Source organism: Gorilla gorilla, chromosome 12, assembly GCF_029281585.2.
Source record: "Gorilla gorilla gorilla isolate KB3781 chromosome 12, NHGRI_mGorGor1-v2.1_pri, whole genome shotgun sequence".
NCBI classification, from domain to species: Eukaryota; Metazoa; Chordata; class Mammalia; order Primates; family Hominidae; genus Gorilla; species Gorilla gorilla.
In genome coordinates, this window is record NC_073236.2 from 53,037,039 (window position 1) to 53,057,673 (window position 20,635).

The window sequence follows — 20,635 nt, forward strand, 5'->3', positions numbered from 1 at the left end:
CACAGCTCAGCCCATGCTGTGTTTCTGGGGATGGAGGACACATCATGAAGTCTGGGGCATGGTCCTCACCCAGCAGAACTAATGGGTGGGGCAGACATATGGAACACAGAATGCCAGGTGTCTTGTCTCTAAGATCAAGAAGTAGCAATGTGAGGTGCAGCCACTATGGGATTCAAAGTGGAAAGACTCAGAAACCCTGAAGAAATGGGAAGAGGGCATGCCACTGGAGCTGGAAGGTTTCAGGACAGCAACAGGCAAAAAGGAAAGATGAGCCTGTAGTCCCAGCTACTCAGGGGGCTGGGGCGGGAGGATCACTGGAGCTCAGGAGTCCCAAGGCCAGCCTGAGCAAAACAGCGAGACTCCAGTCTTTTTTATTTTATTTTATTTTTTAAAGAAACAAAAAGGAAGGGGACACACATGTGTTAGGGACAGAAAAGAGAAAACCGCCTCTACCCAAGCATTCACCCACGTCACCCACACCTCCCTGCAGAGCACCCAGAGCTGGGTGTGAAAGAAATGAGGTCCAAATGAGACAGCACAGGAGCTGCCTCCAGGGCTTAAACAGACCAGCATTCCAGGCGGAGGGACCGCAAGTGCAAGGGCGTGAAAGCACAGAGCGCAGGGGTTGAATGACTTCAAGCCTGTGAAGCTGCAGCTGCAGCTGCAGCTGCAGGTGTATGGGAAAGGCAGGGCAGGGGGCTGTGCGGAGGCTGGGAGGAGCCAGCACCCAAGGGCTGGTCAACCAAGCTGGGGGTTGAATTTCCATCCAGCAATGCAGGCCATGGAAGGCTGCAGCAGTGACGCTGTCAGATCCCCTTTGTGAGAATAATAATTTTTATAACAACGTGGCTGGAGGACTGATCAGGAGAGAGACTGGTGTGAAGGCTGTTGCAATGGCTCCAAGAAGAGATGAGGCTGTGTGGTGAGTTTAGCCGCTGGATGAAAGGCCGGAAGAATGAGGTCAGCAGCGCACTGACACCGACAGCCAAAGCTTCGGCTGCTGCCGCCCTCATGGAAATCTCCTGGGGGAAGGGAGAGGGTCCTTCCTCGGTGAAAACTGGGGCTGCTCTACGCGAGTTCCTGAGAAGCGGGCAGGTCGCTAGCTCCTCTTCCTTTTCAGCCCTCAGTGCCCATTTTGCCAATAAAAAGCCCCAAGGTGACAGTACAAGAGACGCCTTTAGTGAAGGCAAAGGAAGGGACACTCCCCTCCTTTCCTGCCTACTCTCGCCCTCACTTCTTGAAATCTTTGGTCTCCCTTCACCCACTCTGTCACTCTCACAAGACAACCATTTCCAAGGACTATTTCCAAGCCCTTTTCCTCATCCCCAAACCCGCAGTTTTCAGCTGCCCCCAGTTGCCTGGCCAGGCTGCCTCGACGGCCCTATTCACGGGCCCCAGCCTCCTCGCCGGGCTGGAAGGCGACAACCGCGAAAAGGAGGGTGACTCTCCTCGGCGGGGGCTTCGGGTGACATCACATCCTCCAAATGCGAAATCAGGCTCCGGGCCGGCCGAAGGGCGCAACTTCCCCCCCTCGGCGCCCCACCGGCTCCCGCGCGCCTCCCCTCGCGCCCGAGCTTCGAGCCAAGCAGCGTCCTGGGGAGCGCGTCATGATGGCCTTACCCGTGACTGCCTTGCTCCTGCCGCTGGCCTTGCTGCTCCGTGAGTTTGAGACGCCCGGGAAGGCAGGGGATGGGGCGGGCGGGGGCGGGGGGCGCGGGACTAGGGGCTCAGCCTCGCTGCTTGCCGCCTGCAGACGCCGCCAGGCCGAGTCAGTTCCGGGTGTCGCCGCTGGATCGGACCTGGAACCTGGGCGAGACGGTGGAGCTGAAGTGCCAGGTGCTGCTGTCCAACCCGACGTCGGGCTGCTCGTGGCTCTTCCAGCCGCGCGGCGCCGCCGCCAGTCCCACCTTCCTCCTATACCTCTCCCAAAACAAGCCCAAGGCGGCCGAGGGGCTGGACACCCAGCGGTTCTCGGGCAAGAGGTTGGGGGACACCTTCGTCCTCACCCTGAGCGACTTCCGCCGAGAGAACGAGGGCTACTATTTCTGCTCGGCCCTGAGCAACTACATCATGTACTTCAGCCACTTCGTGCCGGTCTTCCTGCCAGGTCCGGGCGCCGGGTGCGGCACCTCTCCGCGTGGGGCTTGGGGTTCACCTCAACCTGTTTTCCACACGTGGGCCCTGCTTTCAAGCCTCTTAGCGCACCTGGAAGCGACTTAGATACTGCTCCCATTTCACAGACACAGAAAACTGAGGCTAACGCGAGGCTGAGTAGGGACTGGGGATGGCTTTTTACGTCCGGCCGATCTGGGCTCAAGTTCGGATTCTTGTGTGATTCTGGGCAAATGACTTAAATTCTCTGCGCCTCCGTTTGCTCGTGGGTAAAATGCGGACAGCAATCAACCCTCGCTCCAGGGTTGCTGGTTCAGCCTGGGAGAGAGGCCAGGTGCAGGGGAGCCGGCTCCTGCGCTCCGGCTCTGGGCGCCGCGTGCGCTGGGCTGAGCCGAGGCCCGAGCACAGGGGTCTGCGCGCATCCCGGGGTCCCCATCCTGTCTCCTCTGCCATCCCTTCTCCCAGGAAAACGGGGGGGAGGCGTCCCCGTGGGGAAAGGTGCGCGAGGCCGGGGCTCGGGCGGGGGCGCCTCCATAACCCCAGCCTGGCCCCCAACCACGCTCTGTTGCTCTTGCAGCGAAGCCCACCACGACGCCAGCGCCGCGACCACCAACACCGGCGCCCACCATCGCGTCGCAGCCCCTGTCCCTGCGCCCAGAGGCGTGCCGGCCAGCGGCGGGGGGCGCAGGTGAGGCGTGCGGGGGCCCGGGGCGGGGGCGGCACGCACCGCGGGGAGAGCCCATGCCAGGGACAGCCCTGATACTGTAGGTAGAGTCAAGGGCTGTGCAAGTGGTGGGAAACCGAGATCTGAGGCGGAGAGACGTTCCCGGGACGGTGGGGCGGTTGGGAGGTCCCGGGCCCGCTCCTAAATGTCGGCGTCTTTGGTGTCGTCAGTGCACACGAGGGGGCTGGACTTCGCCTGTGATATCTACATCTGGGCGCCCTTGGCCGGGACCTGTGGGGTCCTTCTCCTGTCACTGGTTATCACCCTTTACTGCAACCACAGTAAGTCCCAAGAAATCGCGGCGGGGAGGAGTCGGCCCCGCTCCTGCCCTTGGCTCTGCTAGCTCCAGGCGGACCTTGCCAGGGGGGCGCTTGGGGTTGAGTTTTCTGGGACTCCCGAGCTGCCCCGCAGGTACAGGCACTTCTTTCTGGGAGATAGAATGCGAGAAAGCCCTTCCCGCTCCTTGCGCTCTCGGAGAGGTTTTGGGAGACAAAGCCCCGTTCCCAGAGCCGCTGCAGCGGGTGTGTTCCGTCGACGAAGCCCGCAGCGCGCGCGCACATGTCTGGACACATGACAAACGCCCGCCGGGAGGGGGCCACTGTGGCCCTGGGTCAAGTGCCCAGGAGGGTTAGTCAAAACTACCACCAGTTTGAGGTTCGTCCTTGGCCCTCTTCCGGCGAACCGCCCACCCTGCTTTCGGTCCCATGCAAGGGAGGTGCCGGATCAGGTCTGCAGGCTCCCCGCTTTCGCCTGCGTCTGTAGTTGCAATTTTTTTTTTTTAATTGATGCTTGAGACGAAGGATGGATAAGAAGCCCTTACCCGGCTCTCAAGAGTTATAATCCTCAAAGAAATAGGGGAAAGGAAGGAGAATTCGTAGAGGCAATTCCCTATTTGCCTCATCCAATTTCAGCCCATGATCGTTCTGAAATGATTTTTTGTAAAACCAAAAAACAGCAGCAACAACAACAGCAACAACAAAAAATACACTGTCTTTGGGGACTATTGATGGATAGGGGCACTCACTTTTTCCCTTCTTTTTCCTTATCCAGGGAACCGAAGACGTGTTTGCAAATGTCCCCGGTGAGTCTCTTTTGAACTCTCAGCCTGCTCACCTTGGCCAGCCCTGGGGTGGGGTCCTGGTTTCCCCAGCAGCAAATAGTGGGAACTTTTCCCAGAGAGAGGTCATGGCCGTGAAGTCCTGGGGCAGGGAGTCAGCCAGTTCCTGAGCAAAGAGAGGCCAAGGCTGGCATCTGGCCTGTGTCTTTGAGAAAAAGGAGGCCCGGGTTAGGCTGGTGCCAACAGCAGTGTGACTCCAGTAAATCTCCATCTTATTTGGCCTGGCACTTCAAAACAAACAAACAAACAAACAAACAAAAACCTGAGGGATTCCCCCAATTTATCCTAGCTCCTCGTAGGACCTGACCTCCTCTTTATTCTGATTATTCCATCTGGGTTTTGTTGTTTTCTCAAGAAAACAATTTTTTTTCCTACTTGGCTGGTCTAGTTTTCTGAGGGAGAGCCAATCTTTTATCAGCTGAACCAAACTAATAACGGCTTTGGTTGCTAACTTCTCTGTGTCATGTAGGACCTTGGTTTGCTGCCAAGGACTGGAGTAGAAAAAAGGGGAACGAGATGCAGGGACAATTGGCTATCTGGCAGCTCAAGTGACTGCCTCATCCAGTTTCAGCCCATGATCACACACACACACACACACACACACACACACACTCTCTCTCTCTCTCTCTCTCTCTCTCTCTCTGTCTCTGTTAAAAACCTCTCTCCACCCGTCGGCTGAGGTATCCCTGTGGTAGCATCTAACAAGTGCCTGCTCTAGTCAGGCACTGTGATAGGGGTAATACTCCCCATCTCTCTTAATCCTCACAGCAACCTTGTCCCATCTCACAGCTCAGGGATTAGTAAAGTGGCAAAGGCACATTAAACTCAGATTATCAATAGTAATAACCATTTGATGAAAGCCTACAATGCACGTTACTTGCTTTATAGATTTTTTTTAATTTTAAGTTTTATGACAACTTTTAAAGTAGTCATGATTACCTGCATTTTACAGATAAGGAAACTGAGGCTTAGAACATTTAGTGATTTGTCCAAGGTCATACTGCCCGGGAGCTGCAACTTCCATCCAAAGCTCAGACACCTTCCCCATGGCTGCAGGCTGAAGTGTTAAGGATAACCGACTGTGTACACCAGTTCTTTTCAGTAGATGAAATATTTTATATTTTATACCTGGAGTTTGCATTTTATACTCCTTTACATTTTTCTGAGGGAATCCAAGTTCAGGACTTTACACATTGTTGTTTTTAGCAATGGAAATGCAATGGATTTCCAATGCATATGTTACAGGTGATATACCAAGGGGATAAAGACTTTAAAAATGAGCCGGGTATGGTGGTGCATGCCTATAATCCGGGCTACTCAGGAGGCTGAGGCAGGAGAATCGCTTGAACGTGGGAGGCGGAGGTTGCAGTGAGCTGAGATCGTACCACTGCCCTCCAGCCTGGGTAACAGAGCAAGATTCCATCTCACAAAAAAAAAAGGGCGGGGGGAAGTTTTAGCTTTTCTTTTCTTTCTTTCTTCCTTTTTTTTTTTTTGAGACGGAGTCTCGCTCTGTGCCCAGGCGTGAGTGCAGTGGTGCGATCTCGGCTCACTGCAAGCTCCGCCTCCCGGGTTCACGCCATTCTCCTGCCTCAGCCTCCCAAGTAGCTGGGACTACAGGCACCCGCCACAACACCCGGCTAATTTTTTGTATTTTTATTAGAGACGGGGTTTCACCGTGTTAGCCAGGACGGTCTCGATCTCCTGACCTCGTGATCCGCCCGCCTTGGCCTCCCAAAGTGCTGGGATTACAGGCGTGAGCTACCGCACCCTGCCAGTTTTTAGCATTTTTATTATTCAGGGTGCACTTGGGAACTTTTGCAGAAGGTCACCATCCCTTTTCTCGATCTTTTCTGAAAACTCTCATTTTGAGATGAATAACTGAGAATAAAGTTCTGCCTTAAAATACAAAGCTATACAGATTAAACACACCTGGGAAATTCCAACACCCGAGTTAATATACTCAGTGATGATGGTGGGCCGCTCAGCTTCAACAGAGAGGTTTTAGAGAGCTGAGAGTGCAGACATGACGCTCATGATGAATTAGCATGTTTACAAGGTGCTAGCCTGGTGCTGAATTAACACATGTTTTTAGCGTAACATCATTTGGCTGATGGTGGTGATTTGCTCACATCCTCCTCTCTCCCTGTCATCCTCCGGGGCTGAGAATCAGGTCAGCTAATGACTTTGGTTATCAGTCTCACTCTCACACCTCTGTGGAGACCTTGACAGGGGCTCCAGGAAGCTAGACTAACTCCGTTTAGATCCTGGCTCAGCCACCTCCTAGATGTGTGACCTTGGACAAGTTTAACTTCTCAATCTCAGTGCCCACCCTTAAGGCTGCTGTGAGGATTACATGAGATGGTGCAAGTAAGGCATTTAGGACGGGTGCTGTGCTGACGTCATTCACCCAGTCCCATGCTGGTGCCCCAGGAGCAGGTTCTCAGACCTTTCCAAGGCTGGGGGATTGGGAGGCTGGACGTGGCTGGATGGATGCTGCACTGGCGGGGTTCTGGCTACAATGATGGTCGCTTTCCTCTCTTTCAGGCCTGTGGTCAAATCGGGAGACAAGCCCAGCCTTTCGGAGAGATACGTCTAACCCTGTGCAACAGCCACTACATTACTTCAAACTGAGATCCTTCCTTTTGAGGGAGCAAGTCCTTCCCTTTCATTTTTTCCAGTCTTCCTCCCTATGTATTCATTCTCATGATTATTATTTTAGTGGGGGCGGGGTGGGAAAGATTACTTTTTCTTTATGTGTTTGACGGGAAACAAAACTAGGTAAAATCTACAGTACACCACAAGGGTCACAATACTGTTGTGCGCACATCGGGGTAGGGTGTGGAAAGGGGCAGGCCAGAGCTACCCGCAGAGTTCTCAGAATCATGCTGAGAGAGCTGGAGGAACCCATGCCATCTCAACCTCTCCCCCGCCCATTTTACAAAGGGGGAGGCTAAAGCCCAGAGACAGCTTGATCAAAGGCACACAGCAAGTCAGGGTTGGAGCAGTAGCTGGAGGGACCTTGTCTCCCAGCTCAGGGCTGTTTCCTCCACACCACTCAGGTCTTTCTTTCCGAGGCCCCTGTCTCAGGGTGAGGTGCTTGAGTCTCCAACTGCAGGGGAACAAGTACTTCTTGATACCTGGGATACTGTGCCCAGAGCCTCGAGGAGGTAATGAATTAAAGAAGAGAACTGCCTTTGGCAGAGTTCTATAATGTAAACAATATCAGACTTTTTTTTTATAATCAAGCCTAAAATTGTATAGGCCTAAAATAAAATGAAGGGGTGAGCTTAACCCTAGAAAATGAATCCCTCTATCTCTAAAGAAAATCTCTGTGAAACCCCTACGTGGAGGCGGAATTGCTCTCCCAGCCCTTGCATTGCAGAGGGGCCCATGAAAGAGGACAGGCTACCCCTTTACAAATAGAATTTGAGCATCAGTGAGGTTAAACTAAGGCCCTCTTGAATCTCTGAATTTGAGATACAAACATGTTCCTGGGATCACTGATGACTTTTTATACTTTGTAAAGACAATTGTCGGAGAGCCCCTCGCACAGCCCTGGCCTCTGCTCAACTAGCAGATACAGGGATGCGGCAGACCTGACTCTCTTAAGGAGGCTGAGAGCCCAAACTGCTGTCCCAAACATGCACTTCCTTGCTTAAGGTATGGTACAAGCAATGCCTGCCCATTGGAGAGAAAAAACTTAAGTAGATAAGGAAATAAGAACCACTCATAATTCTTCACCTTAGGAATAACCTCCTGTTAATATGGTGTACATTCTTCCTATTTTCTACACATACATGTAAAATATGTCTTTCTTTTTTAAATAGGGTTGTACTATGCTGTTATGAGTGGCTTTAATGAATAAACATTTGTAGCATCCTCTTTAATGGGTAAACAGCATCCGATTTTGGTTGTGCCATCATTTATTTAACTATTACCTGATATTTAGTTGTTTCCAACCTTTTCCTACTATAACACTCTTAAAATGTTGCATATATCTTTGTTTCTTTAGGATAAAGACCTAAAAGTAAAATTATTGAATCAGTCCCCACCTTCACCTGAGCCTGCCATTTTCACATCAATCAAAACAGATTAGCTTCATCCTGCATTACCCTTCTTCCTTTTATTCTTTCTTGGTAACAGAGGAGACGATGCTCCTTTCATGATAAATCACTAAGTCATCTTGTTGTTGAGGTAAAATATTCGTACTGAAAATTGCTTAAGTCGTAAATGTACAGCTCGATGACATCATAAAGCAAACACACCCATGTAATCAGCCCTCCAGAAGTCTGTCGTTAGTTTTAAAACCAAGATACTTTTAGAGAACGGAAAGCAAGAGTGGCTTTCTGTTCTCTAAATGAAGTAGCCTATGTGTGAAAGCAGAAGAGAAAGCTGATAAATTACCCATGAGACAAATTCCCCATGTCGCTCCTCCCTGAGCCCAGCTGACAGGGCCAGGAGGTGCCCAGCACACCCAGTCAAGGCAGGTGCCAGGTTTTGAGGCCTCCTGTGGGAGCAGGGCCTGGGCTCGGGGCTATCTCTGAATTCCCTGGGAAGGATGAGCATCTCACAACAGGTCGCTCCCCTTCTCATGGGAGAAACTTGTGAAGTTGACCCTGGAGCACCAAGGAATGTCAAAGAATCTGTGCCAGGGCAAAAACAGGAAAAGGGCATTTCTGCCAAAAGCAGCATTTCCTCTTCAACCTTGAGCTCAAAGTTGGTGGTGGTGGGCGGTGGAGAGGCCACCCTTGGGAGGCTCCGGAGAGGGCCAAATACTTACTGATTTTTTTAATATCCTCAAAACAACCAGGATTTCACTTGCCACAAGTAAAATGGTAAACAATAACTTGGAAATTAAAAATATCAATATAGGAACATCCATTCATTAGAGTTGGCCCTCTGGACCAGGAAGAAAATAGAAAACAAATCTGCAAGCCATGCAGGCCTAAAGCATGCTCACAGTGGGCTGTGAATTCAGGCTTAGCAATCACTGACAACCACAGACCTCCAACGTGTTCATTCTACACGTACAGAAGGAGCACCCAACGGTTCAGACCTGCCAGCCTCGGGTCCAACAATGTTTATTTGCCACTTGCTAGCCTGAGACATTGGTTCTACAAACCCTCTTACTATGTGGAAGATGCCCATAACAGGTTTTTTTTTGACCCTGAAAAACACAAAGGATAGAAATGACTCCTCTATTATGCTGTAAACTTGCTATCAGCTGCTGGAATCCAGCCTCAATGTGGTTCATTTAACATTCATTCATTTAATAAAAACATATCCTATTTGTGGAAGAGAAAAGCCAGAGAGAAATTTGTCATTTTCCTTCTCCAGCTTTCAACTGGTTTTAAGAGAGCCCATTCTACCTTTGAAAATTCCCCATGAATCTTTATCCAAGTGGGTTAGGAAGAAATCTCCCTTTTCTATCAGCCGGAAACTGCCCCCATTCCTGCCCTGGGTCTGTGTGCAAATACTTCTCTGTACGCAATTTTATCAATACCTTGAGAGGTGCTTAAGAGGCAGCACCACTTAAGCTGCTCCTAAAAGCAGGGTTGAGCAGCATTTCTCCACCAAAGGGAACTAAAGGAGGCCTCAGTAGCATAGTGGTTAAACGCAGAGGCTCTAAACCAGCCTCCTGACGCCAGGCACAGCAGCTCAGGTCTGTAATCCCAGCACTTCGGGAGGCCATGACAGGCAGATCGACTGAGTCCAAGAGTTCGAGACCAGCCTGGGAAACATGGTGAAACCCCATTTCTACAACAAATACAAAAAAATTAGCCAGGTATGGTGGCACACACCTGTAGTCCCAGCTACTCAGGAGGATCTCTTGAGCCCAGACATTTGAGGCTTCAGTGAGCCAAGACCGTGCCTGCGCGATGGAGCACGACTGTCTCAAACAAAAACAAAATAAACCAGCCTCCTGGCTCTGCTACTTGTTAACTACGTGTTCTCTGGCAAGCGACTTAATGTCTTGATCCCTCAGTTTCCCCACTTATAAAATGGAACTAATAATAGTCCCTACCTCAAAGTACATGAGTTTATACATGTTTTCTCAGTTGCCTAAAACAGCTCATGGAACATGGTAAGCAAATAATAAATATATGCTGAAAAAATGAACTTGCACTGAATTTTCCAAACCAGTGTTGTATTGATTATACTCTGAATGTAGCTACTTGAGTCTGATTCTTCTCATTTCTATTCTTCCCCCAGGTAAACAGTAGCCCTTTCTGACCAGTATATATGTTATTACATATACCCCAGGATCTCAGCACCCATTGCACTGCAGGGCAACATCTCAGGAAAGCTCCATCCCAGATAGACTCAGCCCCTGACAGCACTGTGTCATTTGAAATTCCCCTCAGCCTTGAATCCTGAGTGCCACCACCCCACTTCTGCTGTTGATGGCTATGGCCATTCATTCCACAAGGGAGCTCTGTCATCCTCTGGGCAGCTGAGGAATGGAAGAAAAGGAAAAAAGTGTGCTATACCATTTTGCCATCTCGGCACCTACTGAAGGCCCCTCCATCCCTTCAGACACATCTCACTTCTGAGTGCCAGTTACTATTTCCCCCTTTTCTGTTCCCCCTTAGCTGACCGTGGTCTGCAAATGTCATTTATGTTTTATTGACTTAATAAAACCACCAGTTTATTCAACATTCACCATAGGTCAGTACCTCATTTAGGTCTCATCAAAACTATGATATAGGAACTACTATCATTCTACTTTGCAGATGAGGAAGCAAAAGTGTAGGAAGTTTCTATCACTTGCCCAAGACCACACAATTAGAATCCGAAAAGGTGGTAATGTGTCCACCTAAAAGACCACGTTTCCCGGACAACCTGCAGCCATACACAGTGAATAAGTTGCCAGGTGGGGCTTCCAGGAAGGACTCCTAGAGGGGCTATCTCAATGGGGAAGTTCGCTCTTTCCCCACTCACTTCCTCTTCCTTCCTGCCTGGAACACAACTAGGATTAGACAAGGGTAAATTTGAGGTCGTATGTTAAGGCCACGGAGCAGAAAGGAGTCTCGGACCCTGATGGTCGTGAAGCCACCATACAAACCCCATGCTACCTACTCCACACCTGCCACTAAGCCTAGTCCTAACGGCACACCCTAGGAAGGACAGAGGCCCTCAGCCCCATATTTCCTGAGCTACCCTTGAAAGTTTTCAAGACAACTTAATAATTCCTTGTGAAATTCGTCTTTAGGGCAGATTAGCTCACTAATCTGAAATAACTAAAGGCAGCATAGTCTTGTGCTTAAGAATGAAAGAAAACCTAAAATGTGTTTCTAATCTATTCTGAAGGGGAGAGCTTGGTCTTGAATGCTGAGGACATGTCTTCTAAGAATGCTGAGGACATTTTTACTTCAGAGAGGAAATGACACACCAGAATCCTTCGTTTGAATGGATCCAACACTTGAGCGGTGGCTAAATGTCTTATATATTATTTATTTATTTATTTATTTATTTATTTATTTAGAGACAGAGTCTCACTCTGTTGCCCAGGCTGGAGTGCAGTAGCCCAATTTCAGCTCACTGCAACCTCCACCTCCCGGGTTCATGCAATTCCCCTGCCTCAGTCTCCCAAGTAGCTGGGACTACAGCTGCACAACACCGTGCCCAGGTAAGTTTTGTATTTTTTAGTAGAGACAGTGTTTCGCCATGTTGGCCAGGCTGGTCTCGAACTCCTGACCTCAAGTGATCCCCCCACCTCAGCCTCCCAAAGTGCTGGGATTACAGACATAAGCCACCGTGCCCAGCCACTAAATGTCTTTAGATAGAGTAAAAAGGCCAGCCCCAAGTGGAATTTGGGAGAATTTTACATAACCCACACAGTGTAGGAGAGCAATATAAAGAGACTGGTGAAGTTAGAAATTCATCCTTCTAGAAAACATAGATAATAGACAGAAGTGGGAATACAGTTAAAACGCTAGAGCACGGAAGCCCACTATCACTTGAGACAAGAACATCATACTGCTTCTCTAAATAATGGGAGGTTCAGAGCACTGTGTGATGAGCACATTGCCTTCCTGTATTTCCCTCATGACCTTGATTCTCACTTAGAGAACAAGTCTGCCTCATTCGCCAGTCTATCCGAGACCTCCAAGAGTACCCGAGACCAATACTCAATAAATACTCACATTGACCTTAACTACCTACTGTCCTCCCTGGCTCTAGCCTTATCCCCTCCCCAACCACCCTTCATCCCGTTGTAGCTAGAGTGGGCCTTAAAAACACACGATTACAGCTCTCCTTTCTCTTCCAACACCCTCTTGTTATTAACCTCATTACAGGACCTTGGCTCTACTTTTCTGTACTTTCCAGCAGTTTGTAGGCTGTTTCATCTCAGTGCCCAGCAGAGTGGAATTTAAAAAATCTGTTAGATGAGTGACTGCTAAGATGTCATACCACAACATGTTAAAGTACACGTCTTTTTATTAAAGGATTCTACTTTACACGCCAATGTTTAGCATGAAGCACTTTGTGCTTTTCTAAGCTGAAAGGAAGTATAGCTAAATAAATGCAACATTGCCTGGCACACAGGAGAGCTCAGTAATTAGTAGCTCTGGATTATACAAGCCTTCTAACATTGAATGTATCGCCACATTTGCTAGCATAGGAGGCTCACACAAGGGTATGAAACACCCTACTGCTACAAGGAAAGTGTTTTTTTTTTTTTTAAGTACTTTCTATCATAGATATATTGACAGATTTCAAAGAAGTTTGGTAGATAAGTGGACAACTGCATCATTGTCCCGTCATGCAAGGTTTTAAAAACTGGCTCATTAGCAGGTCACAAAATCAAATCAGTCTTGGTGAGCATTAAAAATAAAATCACACATTTGTAGCACTAAATATTGTTTTGTAAAATGTTTCAGAATTCTAAATTTTGTGTACACAGGGTTATGCTATTAAGCTTCTTACTGGGTGCTGAAGGAAAAAGAAAAGTTAAGAAAGCCTATTTTCTCCTGGGATATTGTTTATTATCAAGTTTCTCTGCTGGGGGGTAAGAAGCATCAAGCTGTTTTGTTTAAAGATGCATTTTTAGTCCTTATTTTGTCATTATGAAAATTATTTTTCATCTTTGACGCTCACCTTCCCCGTTTTGGTGGAGGGGGTGGAAAATGCTTTTTACCATACTGCAAATACAGTACTCCCTCAATTACCTAGACGCTTAAAGAAATACACTGATTTTTAAAATAACTAGAGTTCAAAGCACACTAAATTTAAATTTTCTTGATGACTAACAGATTTACCCTTGGTCCTCAACGGTAAATTCTGTTCAGTACGTGTGATCTTGACCTGCCACATTTAAGAGGGAGGATACTTCCTGAAATAGGAAGCATCCAGGACACTCCTTGTAAGAGAAGCCCGTTTTCTCATGACCATGCAGACTTTGGTTCAGCAGGGTTGAGCTGAGGCCTGAGATTCTGCATTTCTCACAGGCTCCCAGGTGATGCTGATGCTGCTGGTCCATGGACCACACTTTGAGTCCTGAGGAGCCCAAATGCTGGAGGGAAAGGTGGTGAGACCTTGGCCTGGCCTGCCAGGCCTCTTCTATACTACCTGGGCCACTAGCTCCAACCTGACTGGATGGGACCACAAGGGTTTCCATAGGTAAGAAACATTCTAAAATCTCAGGTAACACCAAGTCTTTCTCTTAAAAAATATACAAAAGGAGTACAAATAAGTGCTTGGTCTCTACAACCTTGGCCTGCCATAGAGGACAAGGCAATTCAGTTTCTGGTCTTCCCTGGTAATGCTGACAGCACAAGTTCTACCCCCTCCAGCAGCCTGGACATCGAGCTGTTTCCGGGCTCCACTTTACCAATCATACACTCACTGCCACTCTGGTCAGTACACAGGGCAGGGTCCCCGCTGTGCACAGGAGGGGCGAGAGGGGGCAGCAGCCTGGAAACATTAAAACAATCCCCTACTCAGGGACTCAGCCAGGTGCAGTGGCTCACGCCTGTAATCCCAGCACTTTGGGAGGCTGAGGTGGGCAGATCACTTGAGGGTCAGGAGTTCGAGACCAGCCTGGCCAACATGGCGAAACACTGTCTACTAAAAATAAAAAAAAATTAGCTGGGCATGGTGGCACATGCCTGTTAATCCCAGCTACCCGGGAGGCTGAGGCACGAGAATCGCTTAGACCCAGGAGGTGGAGGTTGCAGTGAGCCGAGATTGGGCTACTGCACTCCAGCCCAGGCAACAGAGTGAGAGTCTGTCTCAAAACAACAACAAAAAACAACTCGGGACACTGCTCAGTCACCTTCTCTTCTCACTGTTGGTGGCACAGAAACACAATAAGATGGGGACAGATATTTTCTTAAATTCTTGACATGCAGACCCTTAGCAAACACAGACAGCAATTTTCTAACAGTCAGCACCTCCCTAATCCCTCCCTCATACCTTTGTCACCTGGCACATTTATACAGACTGGTTCCACAAAACACTTTTTAAATGTGCATTTCTTTAATTTTTAAAAATATACACAGGAGAAGCCATGTGTTTTACATAGGAATACACACATTAACAAAGCATTTCTTAGTTTTCCAAAACTCTATTATATCAGTCCGAAATTTATAAATTAAATATATCAGAATTCTTAAAGTTAAAATGAATTCCCTGAAACTACTGGATATGCTAGACTTTTTCCAAAATCAAATGAACAGAGGATATGGATGTGGTTTGTGTTAAATAAGGTTTATTGTTAGCTTTATTGCCTATAGTCTATAAGATGCAACTTTATTGTGCCTTTGCAAACAGGATACATTTCTTAAAAAATTGATCAAAATTTTCCATACATATAGCTCTATATGATAGATTACAGTGCAACACTATTCTCGTTACATAATTATAGAAATACTATAGAACCCAAGAGCACGGGGTAAGCAAAATAAATACAATCCTGAGCCATCTGAACAAGATGATTTGATGAATCCTTTAGTGTAAGTTTAGAAAACACAGAGAAGGAAAAAAATACATGCATACTGCAGTCATGAGCAAAATACATCAAACACCTGTTCCTTGCTAGGTGCAGGTGGGGGCAATGGTGAACTTCAGACACATGCACACTCACTCACACTCCCATTTTCTTCTGCTTCCCTCCCAGCCCCAACACATTCATTCCCGCCCCTTCCCAAAAAAAAGATCAGGCACTAAATCCTAGTGAACCCCACAACTGCCTTGCTGGAGAAGGTTAAGTGACTGCTAAAGTAAGAGTGTATGTAGGTCCTCACCCATAACATGAAACAAAGCATGTGCTGTAAGCCAATTCCAGCTGCTTTTGCCTCTTTAGAAGTAAATGAAGCATATGCCCACTACAGCTTGAAACTGCAGTGGAAATGTCTTGAAAACAAAATTTTGTTTCTCTTGCTATGTCTTGAAGTAAAATCAACCGTGGAAAATTCATCCTAAAACTGCCTCATCTGCTATTAAAATACATTTGTCGTTCTATTTTTGGTATCTATTCAATTATAGTTCATTAAGAACGGTTCATGAAGCTTGTACCTGCTTATGGTAAACATCAGTGTACCACACAAAACCTGCCACACCTAGACAGGCTTATGAAACACCAAATCTTCTATGTGTTCCTTGCTAACATTCCCTCAAGACCACAGCATTCTAGTGTTACCAGAGATAAAGTACGTATAGTTAAGTGATGAAAGAAAGGTATTTGGTTTGTGTCGTCACCTTATACATCCTAGTGATGAAACTAACCAAACTATGCCTCCATGCCTTCCCTGAAAATAACCTGAGTCGGCTGACTAAACAGACTGAGCAGCGTGGCTCTCAGTCCACTTTATCAGAGGTTGAGCTGGAAAACCAGAGGGCTAATGTAGTCTACCAGCAGCTTGTGCGGATAACCAAGAGTTCTTGGCTGTTGCAGTATCCACTGTCCCAAAGGCTAAGCCACTGAGGTGGAAATCAATCGCAGCATAAAGAAGACTGAACTTAAGCTGCATAACCTGCGAGACTACCTGGAGAGGACAAAAGAGGATCCTCATTTCCCACAAAATGTGGTGTGGGTTTTAGTGTCTCTGTATACATTAGCTGCTACAGAAAAGTTAAGATTTACTTCATAACTTTCTTATTTTCAATTAAATGCTCACACACTCAAAAAATACACACCCTATGAATATGAGGTGGCTCTTTTCTTCAAAATTTTTAAAATAAAGAGGCACCAATACCCGTTCATTTATGTATTAGAAGTCTCGTATAATCACCAATAAAACAGAAATAGCATCTGTGATCACACAACGGAGAAAAAAGATCAAGAGACAACCTTAGCCACTGTAAAACTGTACTTGAACACTCAGATGCTCTGGCTAAGTCAGAATCTAAAGATTTGCTAATAAGGTTTTATTGGTTTAGCATAGTCCCATGGCCTTTGTCTATAACTGATATGTGGAAACGGTTCCCAAGGAAATTTAAGAAACCATTCTGAAATTCTGTCTTTGATGTACATTATAATTAAATGTGACTGTTATGAACGTTGCCTCTATCATATTATCTTTTGTAAAGTGGAGGCAAAAAGAGACAAAAAGCATCCTCCTGGACTGCTGACATGCAGAAAGCATCAGCGATGATAGGGTTGTGACAGCATTTATGGAGTTTCTAGGGTAGGGGGGACAGAATGCTGTATCTCAGCATCTTTGGTTAAGGTCTGGCCTCTTTAAATCCACCTCTCCCTCACATTTAGTCTCTCATGAATTTTAAGTCCATGCACTTAAAGACGGTCACAAGATATAATTTCCATATAATATGTCAGATTCATAAGAGTTTCAGATTTTTGGTCCTCACCCTGCCCAGTGGGAGTACACGGGCCTTACACAGAAAGCTGCAGAGTCCAATGCTTCAGTTAAAGCATGTTCTTTTCAAAGTTTTCTTGAGCTGCACAAAAAACCGTCAACAGTTTTTTGGCTCCCAGCACTGGGAGAGGGATAAAGCTGAGCTCTGGCTTTTGTCCTTTAAAGTGGCCCAAGCCGACTGTATGAAGTGTCTGGTCATCAAACACATTTACCACCAGCCTTCAGAGTACATCTATCTCATTCAAACCTTACAGGAAGCCTAAACGTTGTGTAGGTGTTTGGGTGGAAAGATGAGAATAAGCTAAACTTGGCCTAAGGAGAAAAAGGGCAAAAAAAAAAAAGAAAAAAAAGAAAGAAAGAAAAATACAACACTCTAGCTTTTAATTCAAAGGAAAAATATATATATAATAAACTGGTTTACACCCTTGGTCAGACTGTTGCCTGGAATTCTCTACCTTCTCTTTCATAGTCCAAAGAGTTTGTCTCTGTTCTCTTCCTTCACTGCTTTAGCAAAGAGAGGGGGAACTTCAAAGAGGATTCCAACAGTGAAGCAGAATCATGGGGCAAAAGTCGCTATGGGGCCAGACTGAGGTTGGACCACACAAGCACTCCAAGCTGGGCCAATCCCAACCGCTGGTGAAGCCGCACAGCACGGAGTAGCCATCCACATAGGCCTGGCCACATAGTACTCAAGCAGAGGTTTTCCACAGTACTCTTTCTCCTCACAAACAAACCCCAGCTCTCCCAGGTAAACATTTGAGAAAAAACATCCAGGCTGGTGTACTACTGTAAAACGCTGCCAGTTTCTAATTAACTTAGCACCAAATCTGTGATTCCCCCTCCCTCAAACCAAGTCCATCTGTAGTTTAAAATGTGAAGTGCCACATTTCTCTTTGCTTCTGTGTTTTCCTTTTCTTTGAAAGTATTCCTATTGATGTTTACTCCATGTCAGAAGAAATAAAGTTGCAAAATATTTGGTGATTTCCGTGTAACGTTCTTCTTATACTGAAGTAACTTCATGGGTTTCGGTCAGAATTATGTCCACAGAAGTCTTTTCCATGTGGTTCGTCATACAGAAAGACTCTTACACATGGCTATTTTTGGACAGTGCATAAATGAAGATACCTCACAAGAGAAAAGATCATTATCTGTATCCATTAGAATAATATACAGATTCACAGTCAATGAGATGATACACTTTGCAGAAGAGAGGCATCAAACATTATACGATTCAAACACAAAAACAGCAATAAACGTTCTGCACTACAGAAAATTTGCTAGCTTCTAACTTTAAGGATTTAAAGTGATGGGTCTGGTAACTGCATTTTAGAACTGGAACATGCTGCTTTCCTTCCAGATACACAATGTTTGATGCTGGTGCACATATACAATACACACATGCACAACACTGTGTCTGCAATGATATAATAGGGCTACCAAGACCAAGAGAGTAAATATCAACTTAAGAACACTTCTAACTTTAGAATTTCATTTTATTAAACATACTTTTAAAACAAGCACCTCTTGGCAATAAAAGCAAAAACAAAAAACAAACAAACAAACAAAAACCCAACCAAACAATAGTACTCCTTCCACTCTATGCTAACGGAAGACTTCTCACACCAGCCGGTTAAACAATGAAATTCTTAAACACGCAGCCTGCTGGGGCTGCATGCAGAGCTAAAATGCAGGTGTGCTGACTTCTTGGAGCTGGAGCAGAGGAAAACATCAAAAAGCATATCTGGAATCTATCACAGCTTTCTTTCTTAAGCAAATAAAAATGCAAATTAGTTTCATAACCACAATTCAATTTATCAAACTTTTTCTGAAGAATTTTCATTTAATTATGTATACATAACAGGAAATAAAACTTTTTCACAACCACTCTCAAGGCTTACGATTATCAAGAAAATGACAAAAGTAAAAGCAGGAGAAATATTAAACACATGGCGGGGAGGTCAATTTCCGTTTCTGCTCTTAAAAAGTAAAAAAATCACCATATAATTAAGTACAAAAACCTGCATTGAATGACAACTGCTGGTGTATTTACTTGATCAGAAATGAAGACCAAGAATATAATAAAGCCCTATGATAATATTCACCGGGAGCACTCCCCTCAGTGTGTGTACACTAACAGGTTGGCAAAGTTTCTGGAGCATTAGCTTATAGAAACACAGGAGTCCTTGGTTAGCTGCATTATATGGAACGTTCTCTTCTGAAATGCACCCACGATTCAGTTTCACTTACAAATTGCAAACTAAAGTTATCTCTTCAGAAAAATATCTGTTTGGCATCTCCTGGACTTTGTTCCATTGGACAGTAGGGACATTTTAATCTAAAGACAAAGAAGAAAACACTGAGTGAAGGAGCAGGCTCAGTACTGTGTATTCAATTTTTATCTAGTTATAGAGTATCTTTAACAATTATACACACATATAAGACACACAAAAACAAGTCTGTTTGTATTTTGCTTTGAGGATGAACTATGCTTTCCCTTAATATAACTGCCAAGATTTGAAGGGTCACAAATACATACCACCCATGCCAGATCCTAAATTGTTTCTTAAACAAAACAAAGGTAACTTTTCTGGAAATTGTTTTTGGGGTTTCGAAAATAAATTCAATTTCTCTTTCCCAGAGGTTTAGGTTGCATCAGTCTTTAAATGAATTTCAAATGTACTGGTCACACAATCCATTCAAGGGCAGCAAATCTGATGGCAGCTACAAGCCCACACCAAGAACGGCCCACATGCCTCACAGTGACACATGAAACCAGTACAGCCTGAACTAAGATCAACAACTTTGGCCGGGCAAGGTGGCTCACACCTGGGAGGCTGAGGTGGGTGGATGCTTGAGCTCAGGAGTTTGAGAACAGCCTGAGCAACATGGCGAAACCCTGTCTCTACTAAAAATACAAAAATCAGCCAAGCGTGGTGGTGTGCGTCTGTAATTCCAGCTACTCAGGAAGCTGAGGCATGAAAATTGCTTGAACCCAGGAGGCAGAGGTTGCAGTGAGCTGAGACAGCACCACTGCACTCCAGCCTGAATGATGGAGTGAGACTCAATCGCAAAAAAAAAAAAAAAGCTGAGCTCACTAACTAAAATAAATTACAAATGCATATATCCTTTGAACCAGCAATTTCAGTTCTAGGAATTTATGTATCAGGTATAGATAATTCACTTAGCACTATGTTTTTTTGTTTTGTTTTTTGTTTTTGTTTTTTGAGATGGAGTCTTGCTCTGTCGCCCAGGCTGGAGTGCAGTGGCACAATCTTGGCTCCCTGCAAGCTCCGCCTCTCGGGTTCATGCCCTTCTCCTGCCTCAGCCTCCTGAGTAACTGGGACTACAGGTGTCTGCCACCACACCCGGCTAATTTTTTGTTTTTGTATTTTTAGTAGAGGCGGGATTTCACCGTGTTAGCCAGGATGGTCTCAATCTCCTGACCTCGTGATCCGCCTGCCTCGGCCTCCCACAGTGCTGGGATTACAGGCATAAGCCACCACACCTGGCCTTCACTTAGCACTGTTTAGAGAAACAAATGTTCATCAATAGGGAACTGGCTACCCAATCATATTTCTATACAGTAGAATATAATGCAGCTTTAACAAAAAAATGAGGGCTCTTTCTGCAGCACAGAAAAAGATCTCCAAAACACATCACTAAGTGAGAACAGCAAAGTATAGAACATTTTTTAGTATGTGACCATTTGTATAAAAAAGGGGAAAATCTATCACCTACCCCAAAAGTTAAGTTAAAGACATGCTTATAAATCTAATCACCAAATCCATAGACACATTAAAAATACTCAAATCAGATACCACCAACTTTGCCAAATGAATAGGTTAATAAATTTATTTAGTT

The 20,635-nt window shown here is 46.0% G+C and overlaps 2 protein-coding genes across 3 annotated transcripts in view; one reads left to right on the forward strand and one right to left on the reverse strand.

Annotated features, from left to right (window-relative positions):
• The first annotated feature begins 770 nt into the window (after positions 1 to 770).
• On the forward strand, positions 771 to 7,853 carry CD8A (CD8 subunit alpha). Of its 2 annotated transcripts, XM_019020821.4 has the most exons (6): positions 771 to 1,659; positions 1,754 to 2,107; positions 2,690 to 2,800; positions 3,007 to 3,117; positions 3,887 to 3,917; positions 6,498 to 7,853. In XM_019020821.4, the coding sequence occupies exons 1-6, from the start codon at positions 1,485 to 1,487 to the stop codon at positions 6,547 to 6,549; spliced, it is 834 nt and encodes a 277-aa protein (XP_018876366.2). In that variant the 5' UTR covers positions 771 to 1,484; the 3' UTR covers positions 6,550 to 7,853. The 2 variants fall into 2 exon arrangements, with proteins under 2 accessions (XP_018876366.2, XP_018876367.2); XM_019020822.4 differs by lacking the exon at positions 3,007 to 3,117.
• Positions 7,854 to 14,416: 6,563 nt separating this feature from the next.
• The window catches only part of RMND5A (required for meiotic nuclear division 5 homolog A), a 57,772-nt gene continuing 51,553 nt past the window's right edge, over positions 14,417 to 20,635 (reverse strand). The window contains exon 9 of the mRNA XM_031007765.3: positions 14,417 to 19,109. Within this exon, the coding sequence (XP_030863625.1) occupies positions 19,046 to 19,109 (64 nt within the window). The 3' untranslated portion in view covers positions 14,417 to 19,045. The remainder of the gene's footprint in view (positions 19,110 to 20,635) is intronic.